A 25,074-nucleotide genomic window follows, 5' to 3' on the forward strand; every position below is an offset into this window, starting at 1 on the left:
AAATGAAACCTGCTCCATTTTTTCCCCTCAACTGTAATACAATTTTCCCTCAAATACTGCTTTTACTAGCAGATATAGAAGTAGTAGGTTTTTTCCTTAATTTTTTTCATAAGTGTTTTCATTATTATAGGGCTTAAATAATAAAATAATTACCAATTAAGAGACACAATCTACTGGAAATTGAAAGAGATACCTTATTACTATAATTTTTTATAAGATGATTCAGTTCTAGAAGGCACCAAGTTTTAAATCAAACAATTCATAGCTCAGTCATGCAAAGCAGTTAAAAAGGTGGCAAAGTGGAAACATTCATTAGTGCAAGACAAACGCAGTCTACTGCAGGCAAGGAGAAATAGATATAAAATCATCTTCTCACTTTCAAAATCAAGGAAAAAATTTGGCCCCTGCTCAAGGTCTGTGCATGTCAAAACTTTAAGAAGATTCCCCATGTTAAGGTACCTGTCAAGACAAGAATGAGAAAGAGAAAATATCCCTTTATAAAAAGAACATCTGAAATTGACTTAAAGAAAAAATCGTAACAGGGAAAATGTTCATTAGGCCATGAATTCATCCTTCAGGTTACCCAGACTGTGCTCTGGCAGACAGCAAACGGGTTCTCAAGGTGTTGATGTGTAGGACCTAGAGGTGAAATATGGTTTTTCCTGTACATAATGGTACAACTGTTGCTCTAATTCTTCTCAAAATTCTCCCAAGACAAGTTTCATTAATGGCCTTATAATGAAAAATTCTTTAAGTATTCCAATAGTGCTAGTATTCTGAAAAAAAAAAAACTTTGATCAAGAATTATTCACATGAAACTTTCTAAGTATAGCATTGAAACAGTAATTTATTTAAGAGCCAAATATTAAGGTTTGGCCAAAGCTCACCTTCACATCTCATTTTAAAATGTAAAAATTACTTCCTTTTATGCCAATGAATAAAGCAGGTATTTCTCAGCAAATCTGATTTGTGAAATTTGTGGAGGCTATTTAAAGAATTCATTTTAGATATGCAGCACAGATTTCATTTCTTAAAGCAAATTACTATAGGATGATGAGTGAACAGACTTTGGCATAGTCACTAAAGCATACTATTAGAATATTCATCATAAGGCTACTTGCTTCATGGACTAATGAAAGGACACCACTGGCTACAGACTCAACATGATTTTAGCAAATGAGAAACTAAAGAATTATACATATGATGGTGATGTTTGCCTACAATTAAGGGAAAAAAATCATGCAACCTTTGCTTGATTCCCCATGTTTAATTAACAAATATTCTGGCTGGCCTTCACTGTGGTGTGAGTATAATTAATCTTCCACCTTTACCATTATGCACCAGCTGTGAAGGGCTAAGGAGACTTACTTTCAAAGTCCAAGAAAAAATGTGCTGCATTGTGGTCTATGTCCCTGGTTAGCACCTTAATGAGATTACCCATGCCAGCAAACCTAAAAATAAAAATGGCAACATCATTTAGTTCCAGTAAAGGGCTGAGGAAGAGGCCTGGGGTTCAGCAAGGCTGGTTTGCTCAGAGATGCCAACAGGTGCAGGTTCTCATGGCTCTCACATTGGTAACTTGGGACACAAAGGTTCACTCAGTGAGTTTATAGCTCCTGTCCCCCTGGTTTTACATATTAAAAGTTATATAAGCAAATGGGGAAAAGATATTTTACATATAAGTTCCAATAATTACACTTGATTAAAAGCTAAGCTAATGTTCTTTTTAAAGACTTCTGAGGTACATATTCTAAACTTAAATTAATAGCAGTGTTTTTTAAATATGTAAATATCCAGACCATTATTTTTAAATTAATGAAGGTTTTGTCCTTCAAGTTGAATCAAATCCTATTAGATACACAAAGAAGACAATATTTAAACCACTTTTAACTATTAGACTGAAGGTTATCAATAAATTGACCACTTAAGAAAATTACTATACAAATCACAATATTTTTCTCCTCTAAGAGTCACTGTCATCTCTTAATAGAGTGTTCAGCTGTATGCATGTCATGTGACTGAAAAGTTAGCCCAGCAAACACCACATACAAAACCAGCTACTTGTCCAACTTAGTAAATTCACAAACAAAAAACAATGAAAAAACACTAGCCTACATCTTGCCCAAGGATTTGCCATGGCTCTGTGAAGGAAAAAGGTGGTGTTGAAACCAGGATCAAACCTAGAAGCTAGAATAAACAGAGACCTCAAACAAAGATACTGTCAGAACCGGTCAAAACCCCCTTCCCCTCCAACTATAATATTCCTTTTCCTCTGCTAAACTGCACAGACAATATTTACATGACACAAAAATTGAAACTAGTATTTCCACCATGGAAGATACCTTATTGCTTACTCCCATTCTAAAACCCTGAACAGAACTAGAACTTTAGTGCCTATCCTGACTCCTGCCTATTCTCAACACTGGCTTGTGTCCCTGTCAGCTTCCCATGGAGGATACAAGTATACAGTGTTTATTGCAGATTTTTATTAAAGGCCAAAGTCAGTAAGACAAAAATATTTTGTATAAAATGTTGAACTATACTAAGTACTAAATTGGTTCTATTTCTTTCAAATAATATTCCTTCCAAATCACCCCCTCCTTTTCTTCAGTAGTGTATACATATGTACATATGTGTGTATTTGTGGAGGCTGAAGATTAGTGTCAAGCATTTTCTCTTAACAGTTTTCCAAACTGGTTTTTGTTGTTTGTTTGTTTGAGACAGGGAACCCACTGAAACCAGAGCTTATGATTCAGCAAGGCTGGCTGGTCACTGAACTCCAGGGACCTACATCTCTCTTCTTCCTCAGTGCACAAATAACAGGTGCATACTTTTATAACAAGCTTTTATGTGAATGTAGGGAGTCAAACTCACCCTTAAAGGCAAGCATTTTACCAACAGAACTATATCCTCAGCTTTACCTTTTAACCTATACTATTTTTATCACACTGAACATCATGTTCAATAAAATGCTCAACATTCTGTTTTGTACAATGTTTCATGAAAGTGGATTCAGTGAGTTAGAAGAAAACATCTAATAGTTCACTGTAATTACACTTTTTACAATGTATAAGATAATTACAGTGAACTATTATTAGATGAGGTTCACTATAGCCTTGGCTACCAGGCATTAACTATGTAGACTGAGATAGCCTTATACCAAGATTTCACACCCAAAGAAAAGTTAATCATTTTCCTTCAATCATCAAATCCAAATTACCTCAAACTGGTCAGGAGGAAGAGCAAAGGGGAGTAAAGTGGCTCTATTCCTTTTTGACACAAAATAGTAGTGGTAGTTTGAATGAGAATGTCCCCAGCAGGTTTAGATATTTGAATACATGTTCTGCAGTTGGCAGTGCTGTTTGGATAGGCTTAAGAGGTATCCTCTTACAAGAGAAAGTATGTCACTGAGGGTAGGCTGTGAGGTCTGAAAGCCACATAACATTCCCAGTTTGCTTTCTCTGCCTTTTACTTTCAGTCCAAGATGTGAATCGTCAGCATCTTGCTCCAGTTTGTGCTAACATGCTTCCCCTGCCATGATGAACTCTTAACCCTCTAGAACCAAAAGCCCAAATGAACCCCTCATAAGCTGCCTTGGCCTTAATGTTTTATCACAGCATCAGGGAGGTAACTAATACAAAGGCCTCCAACTTATCAATAGATTTCAAAGCTCTAAGTAGAATAAGGCCCATTTCTAGCCCATTTGTGTCAAGAACGTTACCTGACGGCATTTTCAGAGCAGTCTTCCTGTCACACCACCATCATCAGGAGGGAGAAAGAAGGGAGCAATATGTACACCATGCCACCTTCAGGGAAAATGTTGGAGCTAGCTAAGTTTGTTTTCCCATGTCTCCTTCTACAAATCTGCTGGTTTCCAGCGATCACACCTTAATGTGGGCCTACACTCCTCAACACTGCAATATACCTGGTCTTGACTTCCTCATTCCACACTGTGATAATGTAGGATTTCTTGTCTTTTACCCCCCCCCCCAAATGCTTACTTTGAAAATGACTGCTTATCTGGTATAGCTCAATCTTGGCACTACTGGCTAGGTAATTCTTTTGTTACTGAGGGCTACCTCACACAGTGGCATATCTAACAGCATTCTGGGCCTCAACCCATTAGAAATCAGTAAAACTGTGCATGCCCATAAAACCACAATGTGGTAATCAAAAAATGTCCCACAAATGTCCCCTTAGGGCAAAATTATCTCTGGGAGAAAATGACAACTGTTGCCCAATGTCTATATTCAATGACAGCTAAGGGTGTCTCCAAAGAGTGACAAGTGTTTCTCAGGAGGCACAAGTACTCCTGGTTGACAGCTGCAGCTTTCAAATACATGACCATAAATACCAAAACATGCTCTGAATAGCTATCCCAAAGGGTGACTCCATAAATGAAAAAAAAATTCTCCTCAGACCTCCCACCATTCTCCCATGCAAGAAATTACCTTATTCCATCATTCACATGCAAAATGCAGATGTTTCCAGTCTATAACCTATTATTGAAGGGATGGAGCCAGTGGACCCCAGGAGCTTGCTGACCTAACAGGGCTTACATGATTCGTGTGAGAGACTGTCAAAACTAAGGAGAGGGATAATGGAAGATACTCACTATCTCCCTGACTCCCCGTGTACATAAGTATTCATACCTAGCACCAATACCCAAATATATACACTTTGTGATGTCGCAAATCTTAATATTGGATTGAGTGTCCTTAGCTCAATTTTCTAGCCCTTCTTTCCATGTACGGCTATGCTTTAAGGTGAGAACTTCTAAAATGGGGCAAAGAAGTCCATGTCCACTTGCTTTACTAGTAACCTCAGGGTCCTCTCTTTGCACCTATTCCTAAGCCAAGTCTCCTTCCAAACATTGGCTCTGCATAGCTCAGAACCTCCTGTCTGCTCCACTACAACAAAGCACCATGTTTCCTATCTTCTTTACAACTCAGCTGCTAAGTATAAATAATACTGTCTGCCATCAGTCTTCCCCATTTTTTCAACTCCCAATCTTCTAATCCATTCCTATCTGCCTCTTAACATCTATCATTACAGTGAAGCTTTCCCCATCAAGGCCACTGAAACTCGATTCTTGAGAAAATTTAAAAGGCAATTCTCATATTTCAACCTCCAAAGTATTTGACTAAGTTTATACTCATGTTTTTTTTTTTTAAGATTTATTTATTGAATGTATGAGTGCTCAATCTGCATGTACACCCCATGTGCCAGAAGAGGGCGGGCACCAGATCCCATTACAGATGGTTGTGAGCCACCATGTGGTTGATGGGAATTGAACTCAGGATCTCTGGAAAAGAGCAGCCAGTGCTTTTAACCTCCGAGCCATTGCTCCAGCCCCGTGCTTTCATATTATACATTCCCCCAAGCTTCCTTGCTATTTTATGGTTTTTCTTTCTGTGTATTCTCCCATTAAGATACATGTACCATTCGGATACACTTATTTATTTAGCCTATCTTAAAAAAAAAACAAAATTTATTATTATTCTCTTTCCTTTCACATTACTTCCTTGTTTCTCCTTTGCAGGAAAATTCCTTAAAAGCAGTTTTCTGTGCTCATCAGCTTTGCTTCCTCACCAATTTCCATTCTGTTAAACCTAATCCACCAAACTCTGTGCCAACTCCACATTACTAAACTGTTGTGACAAAGTCACCAAATAACCGCTATGCTCCCAGTTTTCAAGTCCCACCTTACTTATCACCGTCAGAAGCAGCTAATATACTGACATTATCAATACACTTTTTGTCACTAGCTTAACAGATGTACAGCTTACTGCTTACTGCTCCACCATCCTGGCCCTTGACAGCACTGCTTCTTGCTAAGATTATTTCAATGACCCTACGTGGTCACCCTGTTTCTACCCTTTTTGTCCCTGACAATCTCTTATTATAAGACAAACCACAGCTCACAACAAAGTACTAAGTGTTCGCTATAGTAGATAATACTCACCATGATTTATTAAAGGTACAAGCCAAGATCAAAATATTTTAATTTCAGTATGGTAAAAATAATTAAAATTGAGAAAGCTGACTTTTTGTTTCATGTATCTCATAATGTGTGGCTCATGTAAAATGAGTTTATTTGTAAAACTGCACCCTTGAACTGCTTCAGATACATGAGTGACATCTTTCCTATGGTGATATCTAGTGGGTACACTTTTGATTTTTATTTTAACTCAACTTTAAAATGAAGAACCTTAATTCAACTATAAAATTTACTTATAAAGCTATGAAACCGTGTATAAGAGATATGAGAAATTGGACTAGAGAGATGGATCAGTGGTTAAGAGCACTGACTGCTCTTCCAGAGGCCCTGAGTTCAAATCCCAGCAACCACATCGTGACTCACAACCATCTGTAACGAGATCTGAGGCCCTCTTCTGGTGTGTCTGAGGACAGCTACAGTGCAGCTTAAAAAATAAGAAAGAGGGGTTGGGGATTTAGCTCAGTGGTAGAGCGCTTGCCCAGCAAGAGCAAGGCCCTGGGTTCGGTCCCCAGCTCCGAAGGAAGGAAGGAAGGAAGGAAGGAAGGAAGGAAGGAAGGAAGGAAGGAAGGAAGGAAGGAAGAGAGAGAGAGAAGAGAGAGAGAGAGAGAGAGAGAGAGAGAGAGAGAGAGAGAAAGGAAAAGAAAAGAAAAGAAAAGAAAAGAAAAGAAAAGAAAAGAAAAGAAAAGAAAAGAAATCAAGAGATTAGTATATGGAAGTAGAAGTGAACCACAACCATGGTACTATATCAGACTTTCATAGCATCTGAGCTTAACTAGAATGGCCCTCAGTCATCACAGCTAACAGAGAGAATGCAGACAAGCAATATAAGAGTATTCAGATTGCTGTGAGGGAAATGCTCATATTGTTCTTTAAAAATATCATTAAACTATAGTTTTCCAAATTCACTTTCTTTTCATATCTATCTATCTATCTATCTATCTATCTATCTATCTATCTATCTATCTATCTATCTATCTATCATGTACACAGTGTTCTATCTGCATTTATGCCTGCATGCTAGAACAGGGCCCACCATGTGGTTGCTGGGAACTGAATTCAGGACCTCTGGAAGAGTTCTCAATCTCTGAGCCATCTTTCCACCCCAAAATTCACTTTCTTAAACTTAACACTTTTTAAAATCATAAATGAAATAATTACATAATTATACTTCATTTCAAGAACTTAAAGCATGGCCAATTATTACTATTCATGTCATGAATATTCAATGTTAATAGCAGTCTTATTTTAATACCAAAATATCATCCTTAATGTATTTGAAGTAGCATTTTGCTTAGAATTATGGCTTTCTTTGTATGTTATGTTCCAAAATAAATATATGCTAATAGTTTTGAGGATTCATCCGAAACGCAGCCTTTTACAATGACTTTATTCTAGTATGTATTCCAAAGTTGTGCTGTTCTGACATAAGGGAAGGAACAACAGGAGTGCTGCTGACGAAGTATAAAGGCGTCTGGCCACTTGGAGAGAGTTTGGTGCTCAGTACAAAGTACATGTGCTATGTGCATCCAAACAATTACAATCCAGGACACATAAACTAACGCTAGCTACAAACTCCTTAAATGAGAAACAACACAGAGTATGGGAATTAAGCCAGGAAACTCCATGTGATGACATTAAAAGACATATTACATATAGTACCTATTTGGAGGGGAATAACCAAAACACTGGGTAACTCAAAGGTTCCATTAATGTTCTAGTTCAATTATTGGTATACTCAAGGAATTCTCTTATTTTTAGATTACGCAAATAAGGTATATGTTTCTTTTGTATTTACTAATAAGTAAAAGCATTTAAAAATATGGTCCGTCACTACAGAGCACCTGAGTTTCAATCAAATATGCCTAACCCTCCCTACTCCTAATACATATGCTACAAATCATAGATGACTTATTTGATTTAGCAATACATAAAGGCTCAAATGGTTCTATATGTATTATATATTATCTGGTACTGCTGATAGTTAATGAAAATCTAAAATTGAGGGATTCAGAGACAAATGGAGATACCAGACTGACAGTGTGAAATGAGCAAAGGAAACCATGAACAAAGAGGAGTATCTAATCCAGTCTCAGTACGGTTGGTTGAGACTACCCAAGAGAACTGAGTCTTAATTCTTTAAGCTGAGAAATAACTGAAAATACACACACACAAAATATATGCCTTCTTTCTGTGTTTACACAACCTATATAAGACACTTCTACACAGCCCAGTAGTTTCTGCTAGTTATGCCAATGGAAGGCTCTGGAAAGTAATGAGAAGGCAGAAGGAAAACAGAAGTAGCCAGACAGGACAGGTTAGCAGTTGCTAAATAGTGGGAACAGGGTGATGGCAGCATCCTGTCTTTAATTTCCCTTTTTCTGTAGATGGAGTCAATAATGAAGACTGACCCTACAGCTTTGGGTGTGCTAGACAAAAACCCTACCACTGACTTATCATAACCTCAGTGCTCTTGTTATTTTCTGAGAAAGGGTCTCACTAATTTATCCAGGCTAGTCTTGAATTTGTGATTCTCCTGCCTCAGCTTCCTGAATAGTAGCTGAAATTATAGGGCTATCTTGGCTTTCTTTCCTTTTCACTGCTCTATTTCATCTTGTCTGTCTTTGGTTGTTCCAGTCTTTCTAATATCTTTGAATACAATATAATGTATAATAATTATAATGTATAATATTCAATGATTATATTATTGTATACAATAATTATTATATAATTATATAGTTCTCTGTATCATATTCTGTTCTAAAAAAATTCCCAGGCTGATGTTTTCTTAACTCAATGCTAACTGGTCTACCACTATTTTTCTTCCTGAGTTTTTCTAAAGTGCCTCCCCACCCCCACCCCCCCGGAGCTGAGGACCGAACCCAGGGCCTTGCGCTTGCTAGGCAGGCGCTCTACCACTGAGCTAAATCCCCAACCCCTTCCTGAGTCTTTCTAAATAAGAAGTTCTGTAATAATAGTTTTGATGCCTATATAATAGGCAACTGCTTCCTCATTTAGTCCCTAACATTTCTCAACTTTGCTCATGTGTTGTTTATAGTAACAGCTCAATTTGTCACCTTTTCTTTGTGCTCAGTGCTAAGTAGTAACTCTTCAGAATTAGTCTTTAATTCTGTGTGGTTATCAAATTCTACAAAAATCATCAGGTGGGTTGGGGAGATATCAGTCACTAAAGTGGTTGCCAAACAAGCATGAGGGCCTCAGTTTGAACCTGTAGTTCTTTGAATAAGAATGGCTCCTATAGACTCATATAGTTGAATGATTACAGAGTAGCATTAGCAGGTGTGGCCTTGCTAGAGAAAGTGTATCACAAGAGGTGGTTTTGAGATTTCAAAATGCTCAACCCAGGTGCAGTGTCTCTCTTCCTGCTGCCTGTTGATCCAGATGCAGAACTCTCAACTACATTATCCAGCATCATATTTGGCTGCATGCTTTCATGCTTCAACAATGACAAACAATGGAAACTTCTAAATGTAAGCAAGCCCCAATTAAATGCTTTTCTTTTTTAAGAGTTGCTTTGGTCTGGTATCTCTTTACAGTAACAGGACATTGGCCAAGTCAGGTCCCAGAACCCACATACAAAAGCTGGGCACAAAACAGGTAGATCTGTGGGACTAACATAGTACACCCTACCTACCAAGCTCCAGGCAAATGTGTGCCTATTCTAAGATTCGGAGTGGATGACATCTGAAGAGCACCATCTGTGGTTGAACTCTGGCCTTTGTGTACTCATATGAACATGTACCAGCACATACTGATTAACACGCACCCCTTTGATTCCCACTCCTACAGAATCCTAAAGAGATGTTTATTTACATTTACTATATACTTTATTTGGGCAGAACTATGTTACTTTACAGTATCACCTACACTGTCACTAATCTAAGAATACAGTAAATTATTTGAGTTCCTTTTCTATTGCTAAACCATTTTTTAATTCTCTAGGATCAAACCATTTCTGAAGTGTCTATGGTTAGATTCTCTTAGATCTCTGGATCTTTATATACTTTTAGATTCAGTTCATATTTTTGGTTCTTTGTTCTAATCTGTTTACTGAGACAGGGTCTCACTAGATCGCCTAACCTGGCCTCTAACTCAGGATCCTCTTCCCTTAGACTCCTACATTATCATGCATGGCTCTCAATTTGGCTTCCTAGCATTCTGCTTTAGATTATAAGTAAGATTGGTCTGTAATTTCTCTCTACACTTGAATGGCATTTTTACCAGGGCTATTTTATACATAAGCTCTTTGTATCCTTTAGAGTGGTTTATAAACTACAAAACATGTTAGTTCCTCAATGACAACGAAGTTAGCCAAAACTGTAGGAAGTATTCATCTTTTTCATGTTTCAAACTATTCTATAGCAGACATACTCTCAACTAATTCAACAAATCTTTATTGAATTCATGAACTTTTTGATCAAAAAACTTATTTACCAAAAATGCAAATACATAAATGAGGATTACCCCATTAAGCAGTATAAATTTACCTGTGTTACCTATGAAATTATAACTCAAATACAAGCTCCACAAAGATTACGTACGGCAACCAAGAGCAAGGCTGGATAGCATGTGTTTATTGCTAAGATACTAAACTGGCAGAGACTGAAAGACTTTTCCATAAAGCTCTTTCCTATCACCCAAACTCATCATCTTCAATAGTGGTTCGTGGGGCTGGGGATTTAGCTCAGTGGTAGAGCGCTTACCTAGGAAGCGCAAGGCCCTGGGTTCGGTCCCCGGCTCCGAAAAAAAGAACCAAAAAAAAAAAAAAAAATAGTGGTTCGCATGTTTGTAAACATTACAGCAAAGGCCCAAAATAAGTAACACCAACATTATGAATAATAACATTCTTTTTAGTTTTTGCATGGAGAATAGGGGCTATAGAAACATTACTGTCCACTCCACACTAACATTCCCTGCCACTCCCTTAGACTTCTTAGGAATAAAAGAGGGAGGAGCTCAGAAATCTGCCAGCATTTCCCAAGTAGGAATAAAAGTCCAGTGAAACAGTGATCTTTAAATTGTTTACACTTTCTTCTTCTACTCATAATTTCTATTAAGAGAGTATTCTACTAAGTCATGTGTCCCTTATTTTCTATTTGGATCCAGGGCTAAAACCTTAAGTTCATATCCCTGTAAGGACTAAGACACATCAAATGGTTTTTACATTTGGTTACCAATAATCATGAAAATCTTACACCAGAGAATGGGAGTCTCAATTACAGCCATTTTTACCGTAGTTTGAATTTCCCCTATAACATCCAAGTAGGTATCCAGCCACTGTTTAAATGTTCTTTGTAGACCTAAATTTTAGATTTCAGCCAATTTTTAGTGGGGGGAAAAAGAAATTAACTAGTCACTGAATATACAATATGACAGAAATTCGGGCCTCACAAATATGAAATCTGTATACTAGGCTGAAATCACTCCTGTGCTAATTTTTCTTCATTTGTTCTAATTCTAAGTGGCCATCAATAACCAAATCTTTAAAAACAGCCTTCTAACTATTTAATAGAACTTGAGATATCTTCAATTACGTGAAAAGGAAGCTGAAAGATTGTTACCCCCATTAGATTATTACACTATACTCACAGAGGTAAAATGTATTTATCCTAACTAGTAATTATGAGGGTTGGCTTCTAACGAGCAAAGCTTGTATGTTTAGGAGATACTTAACATAAGGAGTTTCTTTAGCACTGAAGACTAAAGGAACAATGGAAGTGGACCTTTCCATGGGGTTTTAGTTATTAATTGTCTTATCCAGTGTCATACTACTAAACAATGGTGTAATGGGTAAAATTGAGAAAAATCTCACATTTCTGAAATTACTAGTACTAAAATTTGTAAATTTGTAAAATTTGGCATAAAGATATTTTGCAAAAATAATTATTAGAGGATACAGGTGCTTAAAAAGTTTTTAAATAGTACTTAGTGGTCTTTCCTGGGTCTGGCATAATGAAGCAAGTTAGCACAGGAAAATTGGTTTCCATATTCTTATGCTTAAAGCTTAAAAACCATTCTCCTAAATATATCTCTTCCAGGCTCATAATCGAACAAAATACAAAATCAAAAACTCCACATATTTTCTCTGCTTGGTAATTTTTAAAATTTCTACTTATGTTGGTTTGAATATGCTTGGCCAAGGGAGTGGAACTATTAGGAGGTGTGGCCTTGTTGGAGTAGGTGTGGCCTTGTTGAAGGAATGTCACTGTAGGGGCGGGCTTTGTGACCCTCCTCACAGCTGCCTGAAAGTCAGTAGTCTTCTCCTGTTTGCCTTCAAAACAAGACGTAGAACTCTTGGCTCCTCTAGCACCATGCCTGCTTGGATTCTGCCATGCTTCCTACCTTGATGATAATGGACTCAGCCTGTAAGCCAGCCCCGATTAAATGTTGTCCTTTGTAATAGTGTCCTTGGTTATGGTGTCTCTTCACAGTAATGGAAACCCTAACTAAGAGGGTACTTAAATAATCTTCCTCTATACTTATGAATCATTTCTCTTACAATGCTAACTGGACTCTGGCAATGGCCATCATTACAAGGTTATGTTGTCAAGTAGGTGGTAACTACAAATAAATTCATTGTTTTTTTCATTATACCAGTTTAAACAATACTGCCTTACTTCATTTGAAGAGTACAAACAAACTCCCTGGGTAAATTTCATTTTATTTGAGATAGGATTCACTATGTAGCCCAAGTAAGCCTCAAATTCCAAGGCATTTAAAGTAACGATGTAAATTTTGGTGTTTTTATTTTTTTTAAAGGCAAATTTATAGACAAACATTTAAAAAGTATTTTCTTAATGACATAGAATTTTAAATCGTTTAAAACCACTATAAGACCAAATGTATTATGCATATAGCATATGAATTTAACGATGTCATTGAGTATTACAGCTTTTAAAGTTGTAATAACACACATATATCTTAATACATCTTATATAGCATGTAAGTTAGACATACTTATAAAGACAAAGTCTAACTCATTTATTGCTTTAATATTCCTACCATATGTCCAAAGTTGCTGGGAGGGATAAAAGACAAAAATACATAAATAAAAGAGGAGAGAAGCATGCATACCAAATAAAGGGTGAAATGCTGGGGAAAACTCAACTCCTCAATCTTGTGAAAGGAACCTGAGAACTAGAGAAATTCAGTGATTTAGGCCAAACCAGCAACTGGTGGAACAGTAGTGTTTCCTTTAAGAAACCTGGAACTGCAGTTTGTAAGAACATCTCTAAATGGAGTACTGAGGCCAGGTCACACTTACAGAAAGAACTCATCACCATCATACAAGCAGCCCCTTCAAAATCAATGTTGGTGGTGCTTTTGCAATCAACCAAACCGCCATTAGATCTCCATTCCCTGAACCTGCAAATGCCTATCAAGTGCTCTTTTCTAAAACATATTGTTTCTGTTGTTATTAACCTGCAAATAGAATTGCCTTCAAAGCCTTTTCACACACTTCTAATCTATACTAATAGGATATGTCAAAGGAATGGCCATATACCCCATCTCTTTAGGAAGACAAGGTCTCTCTATCTGTAACTTAGGCTAGCCATAAACTTGCAATGCTCCTCTTTTGTCTCAGCCTCCAGAATGCTGGGTTTACAGTCTTTACAACCATACCAGGCATCTCTTCTTTTTTAAGATCAGTTATATAGGACCAGGAAAACTACACTCACTGAAGGAGGATGAGAAAGGAAGGAGGATGTGGTTTCTCATTGTTCTGGAATCCAGAGAGTGCAATATCTATGAAACTGAACAGGAAACATTTTACCAAGTTCTACATGAAAAATAAACAAGTCTTTTAATGAAGATTATAGTCCACAAGTTATAGCAAAAGTAGTTTCCATGAACTTGTTACTAATTAAAATTACAAATATTTTCATTACAATTATATGCATTCAATAGTTAACAGTAGTTAGCAGTTATTCTAAAGCAGTGGTTCTCAACCTTCCTAATGCTGTAACCCTTGAATTTACTTCCTCCTATTGTAGTGACCCCAATCATAAAATTATTTTCATTGTTACTTCATAACTGTAATTATGCTGTTACGTATCCAACTGTAAATACGTGTTTTTCAATGGATTTAGGCAACCCTGTGAAAGGGGTCACACGCAACCCGTAGGTTGAAAACTGCTGTTCTAAAGCTTATACTCTGGAGAAAGGACAGACAGATTAGCCTACCATCAATCTACATATTTGTGACAGTATTTCAATTTAGCTGAGTTCCTAACACGATCATGGTTAAGAACCAGTCCTGTTGGACAGAGGTCAGAGGCTTGTAGAGATTACCAAAGATGCCTTTAATATGCCAACCTGGTGACAGAGATGGGGAAAATAATGACAATTCTGAGGGGTCATCATGAGGACTGTCATATCCACTCTATAAATGTTTTCCTTTCTAACTTAGAAGAGGACAAAATTTTAAGATAAAATATTTATCTTAAATATTGTAAATATTAAACATTTAAATATTAGAGATTTTAAAATACCTTAAATTCTTAAGATAAAAATAAGATTTTTTACAACAGATTTTTAACTTGAAAACCACAAAGTACATCTATAAAACTAGAATTTTTAAAATATCTATAAATTTTTGAAAATAAAATATTGGCAAAATAATCAAAGGACTACAAATATTTATGTACTCAAGACCCTTTAATGCCAAATGTTTGCTTAGTATTCATTACTTCTAAGGTTTGCTATTTAATATGTATAGGTACCTGCACATATGCATGTTTGAGTGTGTACCTGGAAGTCAGAGGACACCTTGTCAAAACTAGTCCCCTGCTTCTCCCATTTAGGTTCTGGAACTCCGACTCAGCTTCAGACTCAGGGCAAGTGCTTTCACCTCCTGTGCCAGCTCACTGAAACCTTCAGATATTTTCCTTAAAGGACTAAAACTAGTAACAAGATAGAATTCTTCTTTAAGATAATGTATAAAAATATCTATCTTATTCCCAATGGATGGATAACCAATTGTCACCCTCTCACTTTTTATACTACTAAACTTATATCTTGAAGTTTTATTGATCAATTCTACTGGTTATAGAGAAAAAACAGAGAAAGGAATCCAAAAGAAGACATATACCTCTCCTATTTGAAGAGCTGTCCGTAAAAGTTCTAAGATAGAAATTATACATTATCTAAATATACTTTTAGTAAGTTTTCTATTGACTTCAGTATATAAAAAGATCTTTTCCCTAAATGACATTTTCTTAATAATAATGTAGGTTTATATTTCACTTGTGTCTCAACAATCATTACCCCCAAAGACATATTTACCTTCAGCCAGTGCTGGTGATTCTGTCCTCGTCCTTCTATCTGTTTAAAGAAAAGAAAGGGAAGAAGAGTCTAAAACATCATTATACTTTCAATAAGTCATTACAACTGTAAGTACCCAAGTTCCTCGGTACCACATATAGAGCCCAGCATAGTGGTTTATGACTTATCATCCCCGAATCAGGAGAAAGGAACAAGATTCCTCCTACCTCACTGGCCTGCCAGCCTACCCAAACTGCTTCAGGTTCAGTTAACAGTTAAAGACAGACACACATCACACATCACACATCACACACACACACACACACACACACACACACACACACACACACACACACACACCATTCTCATTCATATTCTCTCTCTCTCTCTCTCTCTCTCTCTCTCTCTCTCTCTCTCTCTCTCTCTCTCTCTGTCTCCCTCCCTCCCTCCCTCCCTTCCTCTCTCTCCCTAGCACCACCCCCCACCTCTGGTGAAGAGTGATTGCGAAAAATACCTAACTTTGATTTCTAGCCTCTACACACGCACACACACAACCACCTACACAAAAAAAAGTACATATATTACATATACACGCCACACCATACATTCATGAAATGTTGCAACACGTCTATTTCCTTAGATGAATCCAACCACTGTATATGAAGGGCCGACTATATGAACATAAATAAACAATCCAACAGTAAGGGTTTAGCATTCAAGACATTCAGTATTCCAAGAACATAACTCAATTCTCATCAGAGTATGAAAAAGGTTAACAAGAGAGAGACCACTGGAAATTTCTCTGTATCTTTATCACAGGGGCCAAAGGGACCTATTTGTACTTCTTACCATAGTTGAAGCTCACCTGGGTGAGAAAGTCTTCAATGCCAGTCTTATTTGAGGTGTTAAAACACACATTCCAAGCTAACAGCCCATCATTTGCTACTGGCAGATTTGGCAAAACCAAAGTAAGCCATAAGGTGCTTTCAAGTAGGTTTTACCACTTCAAAATGACTGTATTATACTTTTGCAACTAAGAACACCTGTTAATCATTGTAACTGCTTAGTTCATGTATAAAATTATCTGACTAATATAGCTGCTGACTTTTGTGTGAAAAATTCTTTCCCTGATAGTTTGTTTTATAACTTGGGAGCCCTGGATTTAAGAAACACAATTTCCATGTAGTATTGCTGGATAGTAGCATCTTGAAGACATGTGGCATTGTATTCCCAGATGGCAAATGATATTATGCTTAACATTGTCCCCTACATGCTGATATGTCTGATTTTTTTAAAAATGAGTCAACAGATGGAAGCAAAAATAGCAAAGAAAGTCCATTCATCCAAGTCTTCCAGATCAGTTTTTTGTTTTTTGCTTTAAAGGGCTGGGGTGGGAAAGAGAAGGGGCTCCAAGGGACAGTCACACTTTACATGTCCCAAACTGAACTCTCTATTTTTACTACTCACATTTGATCTATTTGAAGCAACCTCTATCTCAAGTGACAACTAAAGTCATGGGTTCCTTTCCACTTCTTTCTCTGCACTCCATGTCCTACTCTAAAAGCCTTATCCCATTAGTTGTATTAAATCTACAAACTTCTGAGATTCTACATAAGTCACAAAAGTCAGCAAATACAGAGCTGTGACTACTTTAAGTAGAAGTGCTAACTAGGGCAAGCACACATTTTTATGTTTTATCCAATAGTAAGACAAACAAAATACTCTGCAAACTATCTTTAGCTATTAATCCATTGATTTGAAACCTGTCTTAGAACTTCCCACTATCTAAAATGTATTACAGTATTAATTCTAAATCACTCACTACCAGCTGCATATGTGAGCCATTGGTGATCAAAGTCTAACATCACTGTGGTTATCCACAAGAAAGCTTCTTGGATCAATGTTATTAATACTAATGGAATGAACAGCTTTTTAATTTTTCTTGCAAAAACATGCTACTTTCCCTAACAACTATTGCAGCTACCCAGAAATAAGTGGCTTCTTGGCTAGCCACTTTAATAAACCACAGAGACAAACCAGAACCACATGCATAAAACCATGAGGAAATTTAAAGTCATACTGTCAAGCTCTTAATAAACCAATACCCGATAAACCACCAGCAATTATATTTACTTTTGGAACAAAACATCAAGTCATAAATAATGCTAGGCAATACTTGAGCAATCCAAGTACCACTTAGTATCTACAAACCAAGTATTAAAAATCATTTCTGTTGCCTCCAGCAAAAGTTAAGATATAGAGTTGTGACTTGAGAGCATTTGGTCACTGTATTAGAGCTATGCAGTTAGTATTCAATAAATAGCTACATAACCTAGGTACAAGATAATACCTAACTGAACTGAGTTTGTTCATGGTTCCCTTGGCATATAGGGAAATAACTTTCAAAATCATCTTACAATCAGAAAGGAGCATTCAAGATTGATTAATGGGCTACTGACGAGGTTCAAAAAGTCTGACAATAAATACTATAAAATATTCTATACTTCTACAGAGAGAAGAGTCAAATTAACTGGAGTGGTTTGAATGAGAACAACCCTAGTTGGTAAAACTACTTGGAATAGGAGGTGTGGCCTTGTTGAAGGTGTGTCACTGAGGGTGGGTTTTGAGGTTTCAAAAGCTCACACCATTCTCAGTGTGGTCCTCTTTCCTTCCTGCTCTCCTTCACTCATGCTTGTGGATCAGATGTAAACTCTTAGATATGGCTACAAAGCTAAGTCTGCCTGCCACCTTTCTCCCCACCATGAAAGTCCTGGACTGTACTACCTTCTAGAACTTTGAGCCCCAAATTAAATGTCTTCCTTTATAAGTTGCCTTAGTCATGGTGTTTCAACACAGCAATAGAAAAGTAACTAAGATACTAACCTATAAAAAATTTTTATACAAAATAGATGAGGACTCCTATAGGTTGTAATGTTGGAGAAAGGGGGAAAGTAGAAAAGATTCTATATATTTTAATATATAGCCACTAAAAACAATCAAAGTTTATAATGTGCTTAAACCAAAACAGAGACAAGAAACACAGTGATGAAGATTGTGCTCCCTAGAATCAGAACATAATTTACTATGAAAGTTAAAATATAAGGTAAAAATGTATTCTGAGAAATTGCTCTAAACAGTGCTCTGGCAAAATTAAGATAAGAGTGTAGATTTATAGCTAGAGGTAAGGCATGGGAATTAGGAGGTTGTAGAGAGACTTTCTGATGCCTTGTCTAAGGTGAACTTTGAAGAACTGATAGGTATTAGAAAAGTTGGAAAAGGAAATAGAAGTTCAAGAATATTCTAGAGGAGGAAGGTATTGTGATTTATAATACAATGAAAGATTTCTTTCATAAGCAGTATTAGAATAATCTCATGGAAAGCTGGGCATGTAGCTAATCTAAGTTCCATGAGTGCTTGTCTGGTGTCTTAGGGTTTTCTATTACTGCAGTGAAACACCATGATCAATTTCAAGTTGGGGAAAGAAAGGGTTTATTTGGCTTGATTTCTACATTGTAGTTCATCGGTGGAGGAAGTCAGGTTAGAAACTCAAACAAGTCAGACACTTAGAGAAAGAAGCTGATAGAGAGGCCATGGAGAGTTGTTGCTCATTGGCTTGCTCCTCAGGCGTGTTCAGCACGCTTCCTTACAGAACCCAGGGCTACTAAAAAGGCTGGACCCTCCCCCATCAATCACAGATTAAGAAAATGCCCCTCGGGCTTGACTACAGGCTTTTTCTCAATTAAGGTTCTCTCTTCTCCAATGACCCTAGCTGTTGAGTTGACATAAACTAGCCAGCACACCTGGCACATATGCAAGGCCATGAGTTGAATCCCCACTACTGAATAAACCCAGTGTAGTGGTGCAAATCTGTAATCTCGGCACTCTCAGAAGGTGGAGGCAGGATAACCACAAACTCTAGACTTCATATAGCGTTTGAGGGGGGCCTGGGTTACAGGAGATCTTGTCTCAAAAAGGGGGAGGGAGGAACAATTCCATCAATAAATGGCTAATGAACTAGTATAGCTCTAAAAAGAAACACAAATGACTAATATATGTTTGGAAAAAATGTTCAATGCTCTTAGCTGTCAGAAAATGCAAACTAAAACTATTTTGAGAATTAGGAAGTGTTGAAGTTTTTAAAGTGTTGAATATCCTTGGCCATCTGGCCATCAGGGAAATGCAAATTTAAATTTAAACTACCCCACCCATTCCCCATAGACTGGTTAATTAAAAAATAAAAAGACAACAAACACAACATCCCAGGTAAGGATGAAGGGAGAAAGGAACATGCATTTAGTACTAGAATGGAATAGAGAAAAATAAAAGTATGATATTTGCATGAAAATCAATTTGGAATGTTAAGCAAAATAAGCTAGACTCAGACAAAGAACACATTTTCTCTATGTGGAATGGAAAGGGGAAAGATAAAAATGGTACCTTAAGAGACTACTTGGATTTAATCTCTGGGACCCAAGTGATAGAGAACCAAATCCCACAAATTTGTATTAAAATTGGAACAAGAAATCGATGTAACAAAAGCTGAGCAGTTATCTGCACAGAGATAAAACATCATGGAAAAGGTCATAGACAATGAGGCCATGTCTATAACCTAAAGAGGCAATCATGATAGCAAATGACATATATTAATAGAGTCTCCCAAATTCACATAAATACTAAAGACTTTTGTTTGGTTGATTTTGTTTTTTGAGACAGGGTTGGGCAGCCCTGGCTGTGCTGGAACTCTGTAGACTAGGCTGGCCTTGAACTCATAGATCCATGCCTGCCTCTGCTTCTGCCTCCTGAGTGCTGGATGGAATTAGGTTTGTGCCACCACTGCCCAGCCTAAAGACATTTTTAACCAAAATTGCAAAATGATTTTTTTGAACTTAAATTCTGAAATTTATATCAAAAAATTCAAGAGCAATCAAAATATCCAACAAATCAAGTATGTCAGCTTGACCAAATAGTTTCAGGATACAAAATAATCTATAGTAGACATCATGGTACTGGTATGAAGACAAACTAGCAACACAAAGAAAATACAATATTGAAAAACAGAATATACACCCTAGGAACAAGCACACACTCACACATAAAATAGGCTGGAAGCATGGTGCTCACACATGTAGATCCCTGAAGAAAGGAGACTGCTGAACAGATTTTTTTTTTTTTTTTTGGTTATTCACGTAAGAAAAAAAGTGCCTATACTATATCATAAATAAAAATAAATTTCCATGAGATTTAATCCCACGGGGAAATCTCAACTTTTGGAATGAAATTCAGAATACTTCTTTATGGTCCCAAAGTAGATACAAGCAAAGTGCTCACCCTATCAGTGAAAACACTAACAAATTTGATCAAACTAATTATCAAGAACTAATGTAGTGGCCCACAGCTAGAGCCCACAGCAAAAAGATTGAGTTTAAAACAGTCTGGAATACAAAGTGAGACTGTCTCAAAACAAACAAACAAGAACTGTTTAACATTTTAAAGAAACCAAATAGTAAATCACTGAGCTATAAAATACAACACACATACCCACGGAAGGATTACTATCTAGTATATGAAAATCCCTGCTAAATTTTGGTAGAATAAAGTTGATTTTCAAAATGAACCAGTTTTTAAAAAGTTCTAGATATGCATAATACAAATAGAAACAGTATCTTTGGTTTTTGACATATTTACAACCGTTAAAATGAATAAAGAAATCTGACATTAGACAGTTCCATGGTTAAGAGAACTTAATTGCTCTTCCATAGGAGTTTAGTTCCAAGCACCCACATCAGGCTGCCTGTAAGAGCAGTTCCAGAAAACTCAACATTCTCCTCTATCCTCTTTAGGCTCCTGCACTCATGTAGCATAATACAGACACACATGACAATATCAAATAGCATCCAACTGTGATTGTAAACTGTCATCAATCATATAAACTGTGTCATTGTATTAACTAAAAACACTGCACATCTTTTGACAATTTTATGCTCAGCTTTGAGTGTTTATAGCCTCACCCCATTTGTAGTTAAACTCCCTGTTTTCCTGGTATGCAGACAAAATGTGGTCACCAGCTTCCTGCTCCGGTCATCTGCTGCGACTATTATGGACTCTTTCTTCTACAAGTTGGTTTTGGTTGTATTATTTTATCACAGCAACAAAAGTTAAATAGAGTGGTTGTAGAGCCTTGACAGGGCAGATGGATTTTGAAGAGGCAGGATCAATTTTTAATGGGTAATAGATCTGCCCCATTAGTTTGACTGCAGTGACAGTATCATGGAGTGGTTACTGATAGAAGAGCTCAGTAAATTCTGTGTTTCATATGCTGCCTAATGTTCGTTAATTAAACAAGTGATTCAGGAACTAAATACATCTAAATCTGCATAAAATAACAATTCTTAGTCTTGCCACAAACAATTAAATTCTGAGTTGTTTCTAAGAATTCCCACTTTTCAAGCTAAAGTGATTATAATGTATACTAGTGCTTATAGTCTGTCACCCTTCCACAGAGGTTGCCTAAGTTCATTGGAAAACACCAATATTTATGTTACAATTCATTAGAGTAGCAAAATTATAGTTATGAATAGCAACAAAAGTAATTTTATGGTGGGGGCCACTACAACATGAGGAACTATATTAAAGGGTTCCAGTATTAGGGAGGCTAAGAACCTCTGGTTCTAGAAGACCTCATTCTAGAGACTGATATGACCATCTATCTCTAATAGTTGAAGCTACTGCAAGTCTGAAAATTCATCTCCTCCTCATGGAAAGCAGCACCTTCCTTTTTTGTCCTTAAAAGTTCAACCTAAAGCTACTTCCATTTCCAGTAGGCCTTGCCCTTGAACTCCAACCACCAGAGAACTGAAATCTCTGCAATTCCCAAGCAGCCTCACCCAGCTGTATGGTTATTCTTGCATCTATTTTTCTTGTCAGTGCTCTTTACTTGAGTAGGCAAACCCCAAGTACTAAGTGAAAACACACTGACTCTTCATCATGACACAATACCTGACAGAAGCAACTAAACATAGGAATTTTTTTATTGTCCCTCAGTTTTAAATGGTGAAACTCTGAATGGCAGGAAGTGCATGGTGGCAGACGTGGCTTGTCTTCGGCATTGGAGTTCACGGTAGCCAGAACTCGGATGACAAGCCTGAGTTGATGACCCTCAATTCTCAACCCCGCAGTGACCCACCTCCACCAATCTGGCCCCACCTCCTGGAAATTCCATAACCTCTTCAAAGAACACCACTAGCCTGGGATCAGTGTTCAGTCTGTGGAAGGCATTTTACATTCAAAGCACAACAGTCACATTATTGAAGAAAGACAAATTCATGAAAATTATCTAAATTTGTTTTTCAAAAGAGCACAAATCTACTTTAATTGGTTTACTCTCTATTAATTTAAATTCTTGCAGGGTACAGCATCACATGGATTGTGTCCCATGGAAAGAGAAAGGATGCTTGAGAACTGGGCACCATTTATGCCCCTGTCTCCATGAGCTACAGGTCCCAGGATTATTCTTGTTTCGTTGGAAAAAGCTGTGTGTACCGCTTCAGACACCCCTTATTTAAGCAATACTGGCTTTATACTACAACCTTCTAGACATAGTTGCCTTCAGAAGTCCTGTTGCCAGCAGGAATTCATAGGCCTCAAATGACAGAAGAGCCTTTTTATCTTCAATATTTTTGTACTCTATTCAATATATACTTATAACAAAGGGTAACAGCATTGATATAAAGGTGGAAAATGTTTGACCTAAACTTTGAAATCACCTAGATCCCAGTCTGAATTCTTTATAGTACTGGGGTTAAAACTCTAGGACTCAAAAATGCCAGGCAAGCCCTACACCCATGAACCCCAGCCCTAATGCAATCTAAATTTTAGTTCTGACAACTGCTACCTGCAACACAGGACCACACAGTTCTGAAACATAGGTTTTCTAATATGGAAAATGGAATTAATAGCTTTCTTGTAGCACTATGCAAGAATTAAATGAATTAGTGCTATGAATAACAATACTGATTAAACATTTACTTTTTTGCAGATGCTGGAAGTTCCAGAAATACACAGGTCAAAAATGCTCCCTCCAAAAAAAATTTTTACCCCAAAAGAGTTACTGTTGAAATACACACACACACACACACACACACACACACACACACACACACACACACACACATGTATGTATATGTTCATAATAATCTACCAACACTTGTTCGGTAGTTTGGATAGGAACGGCCCCCATAGGTTCAGATTTGAATGCTTGGTCATTAGAAAGTGGCATTACTTGATAGGGATTAGAGAGTATGGCCTTGTTGGAATAGATGTGCTAGAGAAAGTGTGTCACCAGGGATAGACTTTGGGGCTTCAAGTGCTCAAGTCAGGCCCAATTTTTGTTTTTGTTTTTGTTTTTTAAATATATTTTTCCTTCCCATCTCTATCTCTTCCTACTGACTGCAGATCCAAATATAGAACTTTCAACTCCATCACCATGTATGCCTGCATTAGGTTGTGCTTCCCACCATGATGACAATGAACTAAACCTCTAAACTGCAATCAAGCCCCAATTAAATGTTTTCCTTTTTAAGAATTGCTGTGGTCATGGTGTCTCTTCACAGGAATAGAATTTATGACTAAGACAACTAGACTAATGGAACAAACTACAGTTATAACAAAGTTAGAAAACAAGACAGTATTAAAGTCAAGAACATATTCCAAATATAGACTGAGTTTGTTACATCACTCATGAAAATGTTCTGTTCTTTCTGATGATGTTGAAATCAGAATCCATTTATTGTTACTGCATTTCCTAAAGCACAATGTCTGATACTCTGCAGACTCCAGTATGTATACATATATGCTGAATGAGTGACTAAGCAAACATGATAGAAAAGATGAAGAAGTGTGGCTTATCTATGCTTAAGGCCACAAAGACTGATCGTTCTGCTAAAAAGATTTGTGTAGAAAAATGAGATAACATATACGTAAAAGATAACTGACAAAATTTGGACAAACATGCAATTTCTATTATAAATTAATGTAATAAAAAAAACCTTAAATTGAAATAGTCCAAGTGTCCACAATGGCTGTATAGGTGCTGGTTTTCCCAAACTGCCAAAATAACTCAATTGCCACAATCACTTTGCAGAAATACATAATTTATTACTGCAGGTCTTGATAGCAATCGAAGTAATGTTTTTTTTTTAATGTTTAAAATGTCATGTCTCAACAGATATTTTACAGATGATTTAAAATTAGTCTACAGGTAATCTAGGATAAGAACAGACAAAATGGACTCAGGTATATATATATAAATAGCAACAAAATAAAATGCCTTGTCACATAATCTAAAACACAAAGTGCTCAAAATTCAACAAAGTCAATATGGGTTCTCCAATACACCAGATGCAAGGCAGAGTCAAAAATTGCTGAGTTAAAGAAAGCCTGCCCTCAAGATGTTCATGGTCTATGAAATGACATGTAAAAAGATTGCTACAAAACACTGTAATTAAATAAAATGCCACGATAGAGCTCTGTGGTTTAAACTGTATGGGGAGAGAGATGAGAAGTAATTTAATCGTGTCTAAAGAGTGTCAGAGAAAGCTAAGAAGCAAAGATTTCTGAGTTTGCCTTGTGTTAAAAAAAAAAAAAAACATAGGCACTAACAACTTCTAGACATTTTCATATGCTTCAAATTTAGTAAAATAACTTTTTAAAAAAAGTTTTGTATTGGAAAAGAACAATAAAAAAAGAAAAAGAAAAATATTCCCTGCTAAAACAGGCATTTTAAACACCATTCA

General features: G+C 36.8%; 1 protein-coding gene across 10 annotated transcripts in view; it reads right to left on the reverse strand.

The window, feature by feature from the left end:
* The window catches only part of Cyrib (CYFIP related Rac1 interactor B), a 124,906-nt gene that overhangs the window by 24,094 nt on the left and 75,738 nt on the right, over positions 1–25,074 (reverse strand). For 3 of the 10 annotated variants that reach the window (XM_039078775.2, XM_039078773.2, XM_039078774.2), the window contains one exon: positions 15,305–15,343. Coding sequence is in view for 7 of the 10 variants with exons in the window: in XM_039078771.2 (XP_038934699.1) it covers positions 377–449 (73 nt within the window). In the remaining 3 variants the exon portion in view is untranslated. Of the gene's footprint in view, positions 1–376; positions 460–1,368; positions 1,452–13,093; positions 13,157–15,304; positions 15,344–25,074 lie in introns of all 10 variants that reach the window. The other 7 variants (XM_039078771.2, XM_063263248.1, NM_001126267.2 and 4 more) reach the window with 4 other exon arrangements.

Source organism: Rattus norvegicus, chromosome 7, assembly GCF_036323735.1.
Source record: "Rattus norvegicus strain BN/NHsdMcwi chromosome 7, GRCr8, whole genome shotgun sequence".
Lineage (NCBI taxonomy): Eukaryota > Metazoa > Chordata > Mammalia > Rodentia > Muridae > Rattus > Rattus norvegicus.